The 15,598-nt window shown below is 40.2% G+C and overlaps 1 protein-coding gene across 2 annotated transcripts in view; it reads left to right on the top strand.

Annotated features, from left to right (window-relative positions):
• Positions 1-15,598, top strand: part of MEMO1 (mediator of cell motility 1) — a 149,327-nt gene that overhangs the window by 43,263 nt on the left and 90,466 nt on the right. The window contains exon 1 of one of the 2 annotated variants that reach the window (XM_011984252.1): positions 10,833-10,958. The exons of the other annotated variant lie outside the window; for it this stretch is intronic. Within the exon in view, the coding sequence (XP_011839642.1) occupies positions 10,898-10,958 (61 nt within the window). The 5' untranslated portion in view covers positions 10,833-10,897. Of the gene's footprint in view, positions 1-10,832; positions 10,959-15,598 lie in introns of those variants that run through there. 2 annotated transcript variants of the gene reach the window in all.

Raw genomic sequence — 15,598 nt, forward strand, 5'->3', positions numbered from 1 at the left:
TTTTTTTTGAGATGTATTTTCGCTCTTGTTGCCCAGTCTGGAGTGCAATGGCGTGATCTCGGCTCACTGCAACCTCTGTCCCCCAACCCCCTGCCCCCCTGGGGTCAAGTGGTTCTCCTTCCTCAGTCTCCCGAGTAGCTGGGACCACAGGCGCACACCACCACGCCTGGCTAATTTTTGTATTTTTAGTAAAGACAGGTTTTCACCATGTTGGCCAGGATGGTCTCCATTTCTTGACCTCGTGATCCACCTGCCTCAGTCCCCCAAAGTGCTGGGATTACAGGCGTGAGTCACCATGCCCGGCCGTGAATATTTTAATTTTTACTTAGAAGCAAATTTGAGTCATTAGAAAAGTATGTAACACCTTAAATATTCATTACATAAATCATCTTGTTAGGGATAAGTACTGTGGTTTTCTTGAATAAGTATATTTTGAATGTAAAACTGAAAGTGTGATTTTCCAACCAGTATGTTATAGTAATTGACATTAAGTGTTGCATATTTAAATTATTAACTGCAAGTGATATCATAAATTGGTCTAACTTTGTTGCTTATCAGGCAAAAACATGGTGAATAAAGAAAGTGACCCTATTTTTGTATTACAGAGGAAGTTAGCATGTTTTGTGAACATCCATGATATTAAACTGTTACAAAAGATTGGAGGGAGGGAGGGAGGGAGTGAGAAACAATTAGCAGTTTCTGCTTTAACTAATTTTTTATTTTTATCATACTTATGAAATCCTGTAAACTGAAGATTTATCTAAATTGTCTTTTTTCTTTGTTGATTTTATTGAGGTGAAATTCATATAATACAAATTAGCAATTATAGTGTGTGTATTTCATTGACATTTAATACATTCACAGTGTTATGCAACTACCACCTGTGTCAAGTTTCAGAACATTTTTTCTAACTCCAAAAGAAAACCCCTATTAAGCAGTCACTCTCCTTTTCCTCCTCTTATCCCCCATAAACCACAAATCTGCTTTCTGTCTCTATGGATTTACCTATTTTGGATATTTTATGTAAATAAAATGGTACAGTATGTGACTTGTGTGTCTGACTTCGTTCACTTAGCATGGGACTTTCAAGGTTCATTCACATCGTAGCATATATCAGTACTTCACTCTTTTTTATGACTGAATAATACTGTATTGTATGTATATAACAAATTTTGTTTATCCATTTATCTGCTGATGGACATTTCAAAAGACTGTTCCACCTTTTGGCTTTTGTGAATAGTGTTGCAATCAGTATTTGTGTACAAGTATCTCTGTTTGAATACCTGTTTTTAATTCTTTTTTTTTTTTCTTTTCTACCCGAGACAGAGTCTTACCCTGTCACCGAGGCTGGAGTGCAGTGGCGTGATCTTGGCTCACTGCAACCTCCGCCTCCCAGGTTCAAGCAATTCTCCTGCCTCAGCCTCCCAAGTAGCTGGGATTGCAGGCACGTGCCATCACACACGGCTAATTTTTGTATTTATAGTAGAGACAGGGTTTCACCATGTTGGCCAGTGCTGGGATTACAGGCGTGAGCCACCATGCCCAGCCTGTTTTTAATTCTTCTAGATATATACCTAAGAGTGGAATTGCTGGGCCAGTGGCAATTCTATGTTCAACTTCTTTAGGAACCGACAAACTTTTCCACAGTGACTGCACTGTTTTAGAGTCCTACCAGCAATATACGAGGATTCTAGTCTTTCTCTTAGCTGTCACTTGCCATTTTCCCTTTTTTAAAAATAGCCATCCTAGTAGGTATTAAGTGGTATCTCATTGTAGTTTGATTTCCTTTTCTGTGATTGCTAAAGAGGATGATCATCTTTTCATTTGCTTATTGGTCATTGTATTTCTTCCTTGGAGAAATGTCTGTTTAAGTCCTATGCCCATTTTAAAATTGGATTATCTATTTTGTTGTTGAGTTTTAAGAGTTCTGTATATATTCTGGGTATTAGTCCTGTACGTGATTTGCAAGTATTTCCTCCCAATCTGTAGGTTGTCTTAGGTTGTCTTAACTTTCTTTTTTTTTTTTTTTTTTAAGATGGAGTCTCACTCTGTTGCCCAGGCTGGAGTGCAGTAGCATGATCTTGGCTTACTGCAACCTCCATCTCCCGGGCTCAAGTAATTCTCTTGTCTCAGCCTCCTGAGTAGCTGGGACTACAGGTGCACACTACTATGCCTGGCTAATTTTGGTATTTTTAGTAGAGAAGGGGTTTTGCCATGTTGGCCAGGCTGGTCTAGAACTCCTGACTGCAAGTGATCCACCCATGTCGGCCTCTCAAAGTGCTGGGATTACAGGGGTGAGCCACTGCATTCGGCCCATACTATTCTCTTATCCTTTTCTGTAAGGTAATTAGTAATGTCTTTATTAAATTGACTTTTAAATAGAGCTTTTAATTTTTAGTTATTGTTATATCATTTCTTAATTTGGTATGTTTTTGACACAGCCAGCTTTGTTTCACTTGCTTCAGAAGGTGGGGGAATTGAAAATGAATGAGAAATACAACATCCAAAAGTTACATGGTACTGGATTTTCTGTATATCAGTTCAAAGAAAGGTTCATCAGACCACCAGACCATCTCTCTGCTACATCAGTTATGGAAACATTTGAGAGATTATTATAAAAAAAGGTATTTCACATGTAATTTTGTGTAGTGCTGTTCCTAGTCTGCACCTTTCTGCATCTTGTAGTGTAAGACACTTGATGCAATTTTATATTTTTGAATCTTCCGCATGCTTGGTTTTAGTTATATTTCTTTTCTTTTCTTTTTTTTTCTGAGACAGAGTCTCACTCTGTCGGCTAGGCTGGAGTACAATGGTACAGTCTCGGTTCACTGCAACCTCTGCCTCCCAGGCTCAAGCAATTCTCCTGCCTCAGCCTCCCGAGTAGCTGGGATTACAGGTGTGTGCCACCACGCCTGGCTGATTTTTATATTTTTAGTAGAGATGGGGTTTCACCATGTTGGCCTGCCTGGTCTTGAACTCCTGACCTCAGGTAATCCTCCTGCCTCAGCCTCCCAAAGTGCTAGGATTACAAGTGTGAGTCACCTTGCCCGGCCTTAGTTGTATTTCTTTAAATTAGGTTTTTTTGTCTGTAGTTCCAGCTACTTGCAAGGCTGAGGTGAAAGGTTTTTTTGAGCCTAGGAGTTGTAGTTCAGCCTGGGCAACATAGTAAGACCCTGTCTCTAAAAATAATCATAAAAAATAAAAGGTTTAGACTGGGAATGGAGGCTTAGGCCTATAATCCCAGCACTTTGGGAGGCCACACTAGGAGGATCTCTTGAGTCCAGGAGTGGAAGACCAGCCTGGGCTACGAAAAATTAAAAACAAATTATCGGGCATGGTGATGCAAGCCTGCAATCCTAGCTAGTTGGGAGGCTGAGTTGGGAGGATCACTTGAGCCCAGGAGGTCGAGACTGCAGTAAGCTCTGATTGCACCACTGTACAACAGCTTGGGCAACAGCAAGACTCTCTCAAAAAACAAAAAACAGGTTTATACTTACATTTTTCGGGGTGACTGTGCCTATGTTAGGTTTATGCCTAAGAAAGAGGGCTTACAATCTTTATAATTTAACAGCAAACATATCCAGCAAATGGTAAGAGAGCCATGTGAATGCATCAATGAATAAATTAAAACATCTGAAAATGTAACAACAGCAAAATATTAAGGTGGCTTTTGGAGAGAGTTAAACTCTTTTGGTCTAATTTGCAGGTAATTATATGAAATATCTTTGTTTTATTTTGAGATGGAATCTCTATCACCCAGGCTGGAGTGCAGTGGCACGATCTTGGCTTACTGCAACCTCCACCTCCTGGGTTCAAGTGATTCTCCTGTCTCAGCCTCCCACGTAGCTGGGATTTCAGGTGCCTGCCACCACGTCCAGCTAATTGGTGTATTTTTAGTAGAGATGAGGTTTCACCACGTTGGCCAGGCTGGTCTCAAACTCCTGACCTCAAGTGATCCCCTGACCTTGGCCTCCTAAAGTGCTGGGATTACAGGTGTGAGCCACCGTGCCGGCTGAATATCTGTGAACTTGCAGTGTTGTTAAAGTGGTCAGTGGTATTAATAAAAAGTGTTTTGCATATGCATTTGTGCATTTTTTTTGTTTTTCGTTTTTGCTTCATCCTGGTGGGAATGATAGTGCCTTTTGCATGTCAATGAGAACTATACAGTTTGGTTAAAAAAAAATGGTAACAGATAGTTACCCTAAGACTCATCAGGAAGCCAGCTTGTATAACAGTGTCTGACATAGAATAGGTGTTTAATAAATGTTTGATTCAGTGAAAAACCATGGAACTGCTTGAGTGTTGGCTGAAATATAAACGAGGCTGAGATCAACTAAATTAGAAATATGTCTTTAAACAAGCTGCATTTTCAAATACCATAATGAGATTACTGTAGCAAATGTAAAAGTGTTGTGAGGTCACAGGGGCAGAATTGTCCCTCTGGAGAGAGGACTGTTGAAAATTATGAAAGAGAGGCCGGGTGCAGTGGCTGATTCCTGTAATCTCAGCACTTTGGGAGGCCGAGGTGGCAGATTGCTTGAGGTCAGGAGTTTCAGACCAGCCTGGCCAACATGGTGAAAGCCCATCTCTACTAAAAATACAAAAATTAGCAAGGTGTGATGGGGCATGCCTGTAATCCCAGGTACTCAGGAGGCTGAGACAGGAGACTTGCTTGAACCTGGGATGGGGAGGTTTCAGCGAGCTGAGATGACGCCACTGCACTCCGGCCTGGGCAACAGAGCAAGACCCTATCCCTGCCCCCTGCCAAGAAAAAAGAGAAAAGTGAACTTGTGTTATATTTATTACAAAAGTAATTCAGGTATGTTATAGAAAATTTAGAAAATACATCGGCCAGGCACAGTGGCTCATGCCTATAATCCCAGCATTTTGGGGGGCCAAGGCAGGAGGACTGCTTGAGGCCAGGAGTTTGAGACCAACTAGGGCAATATAGCAAGACCCCTTCTCTAAAAAAAAAAAAAAAAAAAAAAAGTTACTTGGGTGTAGTGATGCATGCCTGTAGTCCCAGGTACTTGGGAGGCTGAGGTAGGAGGGTTGCTTGTTTCTAGGAGTTTGAGGTTACAGTGATTGTGCCATTGCACTCCAGCCTGGGCAACAGAGAGAGAGAGAGAGCGCGAGCGCACCTGTCTTAAACACCCGCCCCCCCCAACACACACACACAAAAAAAACCCAGAAAATATTTATAAAGTATAGATAAATATAAAGCTGAAATAAGTCACTTGTTATCCTAATAAAATCTTTTTTAAACTTTGTGTATAAAAATGAGATTATACATATATGTGTGGATATATATGTGTATACACACATATGTGTGTATATATACACACGTGTATATATATTATATGTGTGTGTATATATGTATATGTGTGTATATATAATATATATAAGGCAGGCTACATATATATATATATATATATATAGATTTGTAGCCTGCTTAAATCACACTAGTAAGTCTAACATGAGACTTGGTGCTGAAATATTGGAGATTAGGAGTCCTGCCAGAAAGTTTCCTATGTATTTAATATAGTCTTATTTATCAAATGACCAGCTGGATATAGTGACTAAATTTTCCTGTGTATGGAATAGACATTATTGGAAAAATTGGCTTGTCCATATCATTTATCTAAAGTCATATTATTAGTATTAATAATATATATTATGCACATATGGTAGTCTACTTACCTACTTGTTTGGTATTTTGAACTTCTTAGTTTATCAACCATTTTTAAACTTTTACTTTAAAATTAACCATTTTATTATAAATATGCTGTAAACTGCATCAGGACTTTCGAAGTATTTTCTAGTTTATGAGAAGAAAGAGTTAAAAATGGAATAGAAATGTCCTCTTTAGAGAACATATTTACTATCTAAAATTCTATAATGTCCATCTATGATGGACAACAATGACAAATTTGAATGAAAACAAACAAATCGACATTGAATTGTGAAACAAGTAGAACACTTAGTTTATATGTTAGGAATTTTTGGGAAAGCATGGAGATTGGAATGCAAGGATATGGAGTGAAGAGTAGTTTTGTTATCAGGGAAACAATTGAAAGAAAAGGAGGCCTCCTTTGTAATTAATCTGACACTTCTTGGGGGACTTGTCACTGTGCAGTTTGGTCACTAACAGAACAGAGGCTGCGCATTGACTAACTGGAGGGTTTGCTACCAGGAGGTGTCCATAATACTAGAAATCTGCTCATACTGTTAGTAGTGGCAGATAGTGCAGGATTTAAGGAATTCTGGGTCAGGATATCAGCATGAGAGCTTCTGAGCATAGTTCTACCATTCCATGGTGGAAGTGTTTTAGTCAGCCCCCCTTGGGTTAGACATCTTTGGGCCCCTTGGTGTTAGTTAAAGCCAGAAGGAGCTCAGATCTGCAGATGCATCCTATTCCCATATTTCCCCTACAAAGCATTTCATCATTCCTTTTTTTATAGATGAGGAAACTGGCTCAGACAGATGTTCATTGGTTTGAACACTACCAGAAATTCTGCTTCAGTCTTTCTGGGTCAGCCTTTGGAGGGTCTTAATTTTATTAAAGCACAGCAGCTGACTCGGTTCTGTTTGGCTCTTGAACTACAGATTGAGACACACAGGTAGGACTCCTGACTTTTGGTTGGCCGTTGTGAGTTTTTACTTCCATTTTTCTTTTTCTCCAGAAATATGCTTACCCATCATTGCAAGTTTTGATTTGTATTGTCTTAAGTATCTTGGTCAGTCTATCATTCTTCCAAGGCCTCAGATGACTCTTCAAGATAATATTTGAAGATAGAGGTCATAATAATTTCACAATAACTTCTTTCTGTACTTTACATAAACAATTTTAAAAACATGCGTGTTTGTGTTTAGTGGGGAGAAAACCTCCCACTAAACACACACATTTTCAAAAATCTATTAAGTTTTACTAAGAAATTATACTTTCATTAGGCCGGGCATGGTGGCTCATGACTTGTAGTCCCAGCACTTTTGGTAGGCCAAGCTAGATGGATTACTCGAGCCCAGGAGTCTGAGACCAGCTTGGGCAACATCGTGAAACCTTGTCTCTACAAAAAATAATTAGCCAGGTGTGATGGTGTGTGCCTGTGGTCCCCAGCTACTTGGAAGGCTGACGTGCGAGGATTGCTTGAGCCTGGAGGCCAAGGCTGCAGTGAGTCGTAATTGTGCCACTGCACTCCAGGCCAGGTGACACAGCAAGACCCTGTCTCAAAGAAAAAATTATACTTTTATTAAAAATAGTTATTGACTATTGGTCGGGTGTGGTGACTCACGCCTGTAATCCCAGCACTTTGGGAGGCCTAGGCCGGTGAATCATGAGGTCAGGAGATCGAGACCATCCTGGCCAACATGGTGAAAACCCGTCTCTACTAAAAAATAAAAAAAAATTAGCCGGGCATGGTGGTGGGCATGGTGGTGGGCGCGCGTGGTGGTGGGCGCCTGTAATCCCAGCTCCTCAGGAGGCTGAGGCAGGAGAATGGTGTGAACCCGGGGACGGAGCTTGCAGTAAGCCGAGATCACGCCACTGCACTCCAGCCTGGGCGACAGAGCAAGACTCTGTCTCAAAAAAAAAAAAAAAGTTACTGACTATTGATTGGTAAATGATTGGGACCTATTAATATTTCTCACACAGCGATTTTTATTTAATGAAATTATATAAGTACAAAACAATTTAATATGGATTACTATTTCTGTCCTTTATAGAACAAAGTCCTGTATTATCCTATATTTGTACAAAGCTTTTTTTTATTATAAAAATACTTGTTTATTATAGAAAAAGTTTGAACATACAGAGATGACAAAAGAAAGTGGTCGTAATTTAGAAAAAGTTTGGACATACAGAGATGACAAAAGAAAGTGGTCGTAATTTGACACCTCAGAATAATCACTGAAAGCGTATTGTTGTACATCATTTACAAATGTGGCAGTGTTTACTCAGGTTGTTTTCAACATAAATACAATATTATTTCCAAAGATTTTATTTTATCTTTTTATTTTTTTCATTTTTTTTGAGACAGAATCTTCTCTGTTACCCAGGCTTGAGTGCAGTGGTGCAATCTTGGCTCCCTGCAACCTCCGCCTCAGTGGAAGTTCAAGCTATTTTCCTGCCTCAGCCTTCCAAGTAGCTGGGACTACAGGTGCGCGCCACCACACCTGGCTAGTTTTTGTATTTTTGGTAGGGAGGGGGTTCCCTCATGTTGGCCAGGATGGTCTCAAACTCCTGACCTCAAGTGATCCCCCTGCCTTGGCCTCCCAAAGGGCTAGGAGTATAGGTGTGAGCCACCGTGCCTGGCCAGACCTAGTTTTAATGGCAAATAGTTATTAAAGACAGAGTTGATACTTACTATTTGTCTTTCAGAAGAAGGGTGTCTACTTGAAACTCTATTGACAGATCACCAAATAACCAGTAGTGGTAACTAACACTGGCTGGTAAGAAAGACCTTAGTAAAATTCTGTGCATCCTAAAGTAAGTCTCTGTTTAAACAGTGGAGATATACAGAGCCATTTTTGTAATGTATTATGTGGGAATGAAGGGATGGTATTTGGAAAGAGGTGCTAACTGCATGTAGACTTGTGAGAATTTTTGCTAGTTTTCTCACTTTTTGAATGAGGAGATTGGACCAGTTGAGCTCTTGTTTGTTTAGTACTTTGGGAAAGGGTGGAAAGAGTTGGCTTTTAGCAAACATATGTTTTATGTGTTATTCCATTTAATGCTTTATGACTCCATATAAAGTGTTTTATCCTCATTTAAAAAAAATTAATTTTGTTTTATTATAAGTTCCAAGGTACATGTGTAGGATTTGCAGGTTTGTTGTAAACGTGTGCCATGGTGGTTTGCTGCATCTATCAACCCATCACCTCGGTGTTAAGCCAGGCATGCATTAGCTGTTTCTCCTAATGCTCTCCCTCCCCCAACCTCCTGACAGGCCACAGTGTGTGGTGTTCCCCTCCCTGTGTCCATGTGTTCTCATTGTTCAGCTCCCACTTATAAGTGAGAACATGCAGTGTTTGGTTTTCTGTTCTTGCATTAGTTTGCTGAGGATAATGGCTTCCAGCTTCATCCATGTCCCTGCAAAGGACATGACCTCATTGCTGTTTATCCCCATTTTTATAGATGAGGAAACTGAAACGCAAAGAGTTTCGTTTAGGTCACATACCCAGGTATTTCTGGCTTTATCTTCATTTTTTTCCCTTACATTTACTATGTTCTCATTTATAATATTCTTTCCAGCTCTAAAATTGTGATTCTGTAACAGTGGAAAGAACAGTGTAATGAACCCTAATTTACCCCATTTACAAGATTGTTATCCTATGGCCGACTTGTTTCATCTGTACCCCTTTATAGTTGCCTCCCAGCATTATTTTCTCCCACCACATACTTTGACACAGAACTCACCATCTCCCCCCTCCCCTCCCCTCCCCTTCTTGCCTTGATGGAGTTTCACGCTTGTTGCCCAGGCTGAAGTGCAGTGCTGCGATCCTCGCTGACTATAACCTCTGCCTCCTGGTTCAAGCGATTCTCCTGCCTCAGCCTCCCAAGTAGCTGGGATCACAGCCATGCGCTGCCACACCCGGCTAATTTTTTTGTATTTTTAGTAGAGATGGGGTTTCTCCATGTTGGTCAGGCTGGTCTCGAACTCCTGACCTCAGGTGATCTGCCCGCCTTGGCCTCCCAAAATGGTGGGATTACAGGCGTGAGCCATCACGCCTGGCCTACTCAGTGATTTTTATAATTTCTTTTAAAACTGTTTGAGATTCATGTAAGGCCCCATACATTTTAATTAGTTGGTATGTCTGTTAAGTCTTTAATCTACACGTTTCACCTCTATCTCACTTTCTCGTTTTCTTGCATTAAAAAAAAAGTGTGTTTGTGTGTGTGTTCGTGTATGTGTATGTATATGTATAAAGAAACTGGGTTTTGACTTTCAGATATCCTCATACCGTGGAGATTGTGATGGTGTTCAATGTTTTTCTGTCTCATGTATTTTATACAATTTGGTAATTTGATTTAGAGTATTACTGTCTAATATAACATAAGCCATATATAATTTGAATTTTTCCATATATACTTTTTTAAAAAGTGAAAAGAAATGGGTAAAATTGGTTTGAATAATATTTTATTTGACCCAGTATATCCACAGTGTTACTATTTCAACATATAATCAACAAAATTAATGAAGTATATTGCTTTTTTTTGGTACGAATCTTAGAAATTTGATGTGTATTTTGTACTTAAAGCACATCTCAGTTGTATTAGCCACATTTCAAGTACCCAGTAGCAGTATGTGACTAGTGACACCTGTATTGAACAGCACAGATTTAGAGAACTGATCAGATTCAGGCTTTTTGTTTTTATGTCAGGAAATAGAGAATGCCTGACTCTCTTGGTGTGGTGATATTGGCAGCCATTCATGAACATTGTCTTTATCTATTGATTTATTAGGGCTTGCAAAGTGGTGATACTGTATCCTTCTACCTTCATTTATTATCTATAATACTTATCTAAAGGAATACTTCCCAACCATGACTATTTGGTCACACCCCCGTCACCTGCCAAAAAGCCCTAAACAGTTCATGTAGAAAAAGGATAAATAATGCTTGATCTTTTTCTTTTATTTACCAGTTTTCCAAATAATGAATTTGTTTCCTACCATTGTCCAAAAGTAACTGGAAAATATTTTGTTTTCAACTGTCATAGATATTTTAGCTTTCCTGCTTGGAATGTTAGTCAGTGTCCTTCAGAGAAACAGAACCAGTAGGGTATGTGTGTCTACACCTGTATAACTATATTTGTATCTATATCTATCTATATCCCTATCTGTAGATCTATTTATCTTCAATATAGAAGGAGATTTATTTGGAATTAACTCATGCCATTATGGAGGCTGACAAGTGCCAAGATATGCAGTCGGGAAGCTGGAGACCCGGGAGAGCTGACGGTGCAGTTTCACTTTGAGTATGAAGCCCTGAGAAATGGGAGAGCTAATGGTGTAGTTAGAGACTGAGGATTGGTTGGTTGACTCAAGACCTAGGAATAGGCAGTATTTCAGTATGAAGGTGAAGGCAGAAGAAATATGATGTTGTTGCTTGAAGGCTTCGTCAGGCAGGAGGAATTGGTTCTCTCTTACTTGGGGAAGGGTCAACCTTTTTGTTTTAGTCAGGCCTTCAACTGATGAGGTGGGGCCTACCCACATTAGGGAGGACAATCTGCTTTACTTAGTCTACTGATTGAAATGTTAACCTTATCTAGAAATATTCTCACAGATACAGCCAGAAAAATGCTTGACTAAATGTCTGGGCACCCTCTGGTCCAGTTAAGTCAACACATAAAATTAACTGTCACATCCAGGCTCATTTTGTACATTTCCTGCCCTAAATATTGTTGTCAATTAATGAGTGCCCTTTGATGATACTTCTGATGATGAAAACACTTCGAGATTCATACTTTTCAAAGCTTTACCTTTAGTGTTTTTTCATTAGGAAAGGTGTAATTTCTTGAAAGTGATTACATTATCTTATACTTAATTTTTAGATGCCTTTTCTCACTTTTGGGAAAGAGGTTCTTGGTGTCCACTCTGTCACTGTCATGTTGATGTTTGTTTCTGATAAAGTACTTGAGAGAAGCATAGAATGAAAGCTTATAGCACAGAGTCATACGTAGTAAAATGGATACACGTGGCTTATAGTTATCTCTCTTTTCTTTCTTTCTTTTTTTTTTTGACACAGTCTCACTCTGGTTGCTCAGGCTGGAGTGCAGTGGCATGATCTTGGCTCACTGCAGCCTCGACTTCCCCAGACTCAGGTGATTCTCCCACCTCAGCCTTCTGAATCGCTGGGATTATAGGTGCGTGCCATCACACCTAGCTAATTTTTTGTATTTTTAGTAGAGATGGGGCTTCACCACTGTGTTGCCCAGGCTGGTCTTGACCTCCTGGACTCAATCCTCTTGCCTCGGCCTCCCAGAGTGGTGGGATTACAGGTGTGAGCCACCATGCCTGGCCATCTCTTTGTATCAACCTGAACAATTTTACCTCTTAGTATAACAACAGAATTACAGACACAATTGAGTTTATCCTCTTCATTTTTTTTTTTACAGAAAAGGAAATAGAGGGCCACATCTGGTTATTGGGGATGACTTGGTCTTAGAGTCGTCAGCATGCTGTAGTGGGAGTTCAGAGCCAGACTAAAATGGCTCAGATTCTTAGCATTGCCATTCACTAGTCATATGACCTTGAGGAAACTTGATTTTTTTGGTTTATTTATAAACTAGAGATAATAACTATGTCATAGGATTACTGTGACAGTTAACCAGGATAACATTTTTTTTTTTTTTTTTTTTTTTTGAGTCATGGTCTCACTTTGTCACCCAGGCTGCAGTATGGTAGCATGATCTTGGCTCACTGCACCCTCTGCCTTCCAGGCACAAGTGATCCTCCTGCCTCAGCCTCCTGAGTAGCTGGGGCTATAGGTGTGTGTAACCATGCCTAGCTAGTTTTTTTTTTTTTAATTTCTTTGTAGAGACAGAGTCCCACTATGTTGCCCAGGCTGGTCTTGAAATCCTGAGCTCAAGCAATTCGCCCACCTAGGCCTCCCCAAGTGCTGGGATTACAGGCATGAGCCACCACGACTGGCCCAAGATAACATATTTTAAAGAACCCAGTAGTGTGCCTGACACATTGTAGGTACACTGTAAATTCTGTTTTCTTCCTGTCCTCCCAGATTGCAGTTTTTTCTGGCGTATTGTTGCCTCTTTTTTTTTTGATCGAGTCTTCCTTTATCACCCAGGCTAGAATGCAGTGGTGTAATCTCGCTCACTGCAACCTCTGCCTCCCAGGTTCAGGCAGTTCTCCTGCCTCAGCCTCCTGAGTAGCTGAGTTTATAGGTGCTCGCCACCACACCCAGCTAATTTTTGTATTTTCAGTAGAGAGGGGGATTTCCCATGTTGGCCAGGCTGGCCTCAAACTCCTGACCTCAAGTGATCTGTCCATCTTGGCCTCCCAAAGTGCTGGGATTACAGGCGTGAGTCAGTATACCTGGTCTCTTGCCTCCTTTTTGAATTTAACATCAAATGTCGAAATTAGCTGAAAATGATATGCTTTCCTAACATTTGTTACTTTATTTATAGTATTTGCTTAGCAAACTTTTTTCCTAACAGACTAAAAAAATTTGATCCTTTCCCGAATTTTTCTGGATGACAGTTACTGAAGTTTAAATTGAGAAGATTTGGCCAGGCCTGGTGGCTCACACCTGTAATCCTAGCACTTTGGGAGGCTTAGGCGGGCGGATCACTTGAGGTCAGGAGCTCAAGAGCAGTCTGACCAACATGGGGAAAACCCTCTCTACTAAAACTACAAAAATTAGCCGGGTGTGGTGGCGGGTGCCTGTAATCCCAGCTACTTGGGTGGCTGAGGCACAAGAATTGCTTGAACCCTGGAGGTGGAGGTTGCAATGAGCCGAGAACACACCACTGCACTTCAGCCTGGGTAATAGAATGAGACTCTAAATAAATATATAAATTCAGAAGATTTTACTTTTCATATTGAAGTACTTATCCAAAGTAAGTTTTGTTATTATATCCTAATTTATTGTAATTATTGAATATTAATTACAAATACTTCTTAATCATATTTTGTATGTTAGCAGGGTACAGTGTAATTATTTTCATGCCTGTATTTTGCTACAGTAAACAGGATAGTTTAGAAAGGCTATAATTAATAGATGTTCAAATGTTGCTTTGATGTCCTTAGATGAAAGCTATGCTTCCAACACCAAATGCTAGTATTTTTAATTATCATTCTCCTTTTTAATTTGAAATAATGGCTTTGAGTACTGTAGTGCTAGCTACAGGATTCTTAGCCTGTAGTATTTAATGTGAATGTGCAGAAAACATTTTAGAAACTTTTTTTTTTTTTTTGAGAGAGGATCTTGCTCTATCACCCAGGCTGCAGTGCAGTGGTGTGATAACGAGTCGTGATAACGACTCACTGCAACTTCTGCCTCCTGGGTCCAAGCAGTTCTCATGCCTCAACCTCCCATGTGGCTGGGACTACAGGCATGTGCTGCCACACCTGGCTGATTTTTGTATTTTTAACTGGGCTGATCTTGAACCCTTGGCCTCAAGTGATCTGCCCTCCTGGGACTCCCAAAGTGCTGGGATTATAGGCATGAGCCACCACATCAGGCCATAAATGATTAACATTCATCTTTCAAAAAATGCAGTTTTAGATTCAGGTTGTTTGCTATTTGAGTCCAGTTGCAGAAGCAAGTTGTCAAATACTTGAATATTGACTTTCCTGTGACATTAATAGATAGCTTTCTTTGTTGTGAGGCAGAAAAATACAATTGCTGATGTCCGAGGTTGTGTTTCATAAGGTAAATGAATTTTATTTGAGGTTCTGCAGACTTCAAATTGGGAGATCCTTGAGGTGATGATGATGAAATAGAAAGTTTAACTACCTTCATTTTTTTTGGAGTGGTTTTCATTTGCTTTCTCCATTTTCTTGTACCTTATCTTATCTGTTGTAATTACTTGTAAATTCAACTTTTACCTGCAATCCCTGAAAAGTAACTGCTCAAAGGCTCCCAATTTCTCATAATCACTGAAATCGATTGACTGGCTTTTTTTTTCCTGTTCTCATTGTGCTTATTTATTAGAGTCGGATTCTGTTAATCTTCATGAAGGATATCATCTCTTTGCTTTCCTTGTACTGGATTTTCTCTTTATTTCTTGAGCTACGCCTTTTTTCCCTTCCTTATTGGCCCAACTTCTTACTTCTATGCCCAAGTACCTGTATCTCAGGACTCACTTTTTCTAACATTTCTATTGTCATCATCAGTCAGTCCATGTTCAGATGGCTCTTATGCATTCTTTTGTCTTTACCACCTTAATTAAATGATTCTGAAATCTCTTTTTGTCCTTGATCCCTTTTCCTGCACTTAAGGCTCTTACTCTTACTAATGGGAATCTTTACCTAGTTGCCTTGTTGTCTCCTGTAACTTTTGGTGTGTCCAAAATCAGTCGTCATCTTAGAACAAGCTTCATGGCCTTCCTTTATCTTGTTATTGGTACTGGTATTATTATTCATCTAGCCCCATTTTAATAATCATTGACTCTTTTATCCCCCTTCAATTTATTTAGGCACACAGTTCTAGTCTAACTTTGATTAACACAGTTTGGGCTGGGCACGGTGGGTCATGCCTGTAATACCAGCACTTTGTGAGGCTGAGGTGGATGGATTGCTTGAGCCCAGGAGTTTGAGAACAGCTTGGTCAACATGGTGAAACCCCGTCTCTACTAAAAATAAAAATTAACCAGGCGTGGTGTCGCATACCTGTGGTCCCAGCTACTCAGGACTCTGAGGCAGAAGGCTGACTTGAGCCAGGGAGGCGGAGGTTGCGCTGAACTGAGATCGTGCCACTGCACTCCGGCCTGGGTGATAGAGCCAGAGCTTGTCTCAAAACAAAATGAAACAAAACAAAACACGGCCGGGCGCGGTGGCTCAAGCCTGTAATCCCAGCACTTTGGGAGGCCGAGACGGGCGGATCACAAGATCAGGAGATCGAGACCATCCTGGCTAAC

The sequence above is a fragment of the Mandrillus leucophaeus genome, unplaced genomic scaffold (genome assembly GCF_000951045.1).
Source record: "Mandrillus leucophaeus isolate KB7577 unplaced genomic scaffold, Mleu.le_1.0 Scaffold264, whole genome shotgun sequence".
In the NCBI taxonomy this organism is placed as follows: Eukaryota; Metazoa; Chordata; class Mammalia; order Primates; family Cercopithecidae; genus Mandrillus; species Mandrillus leucophaeus.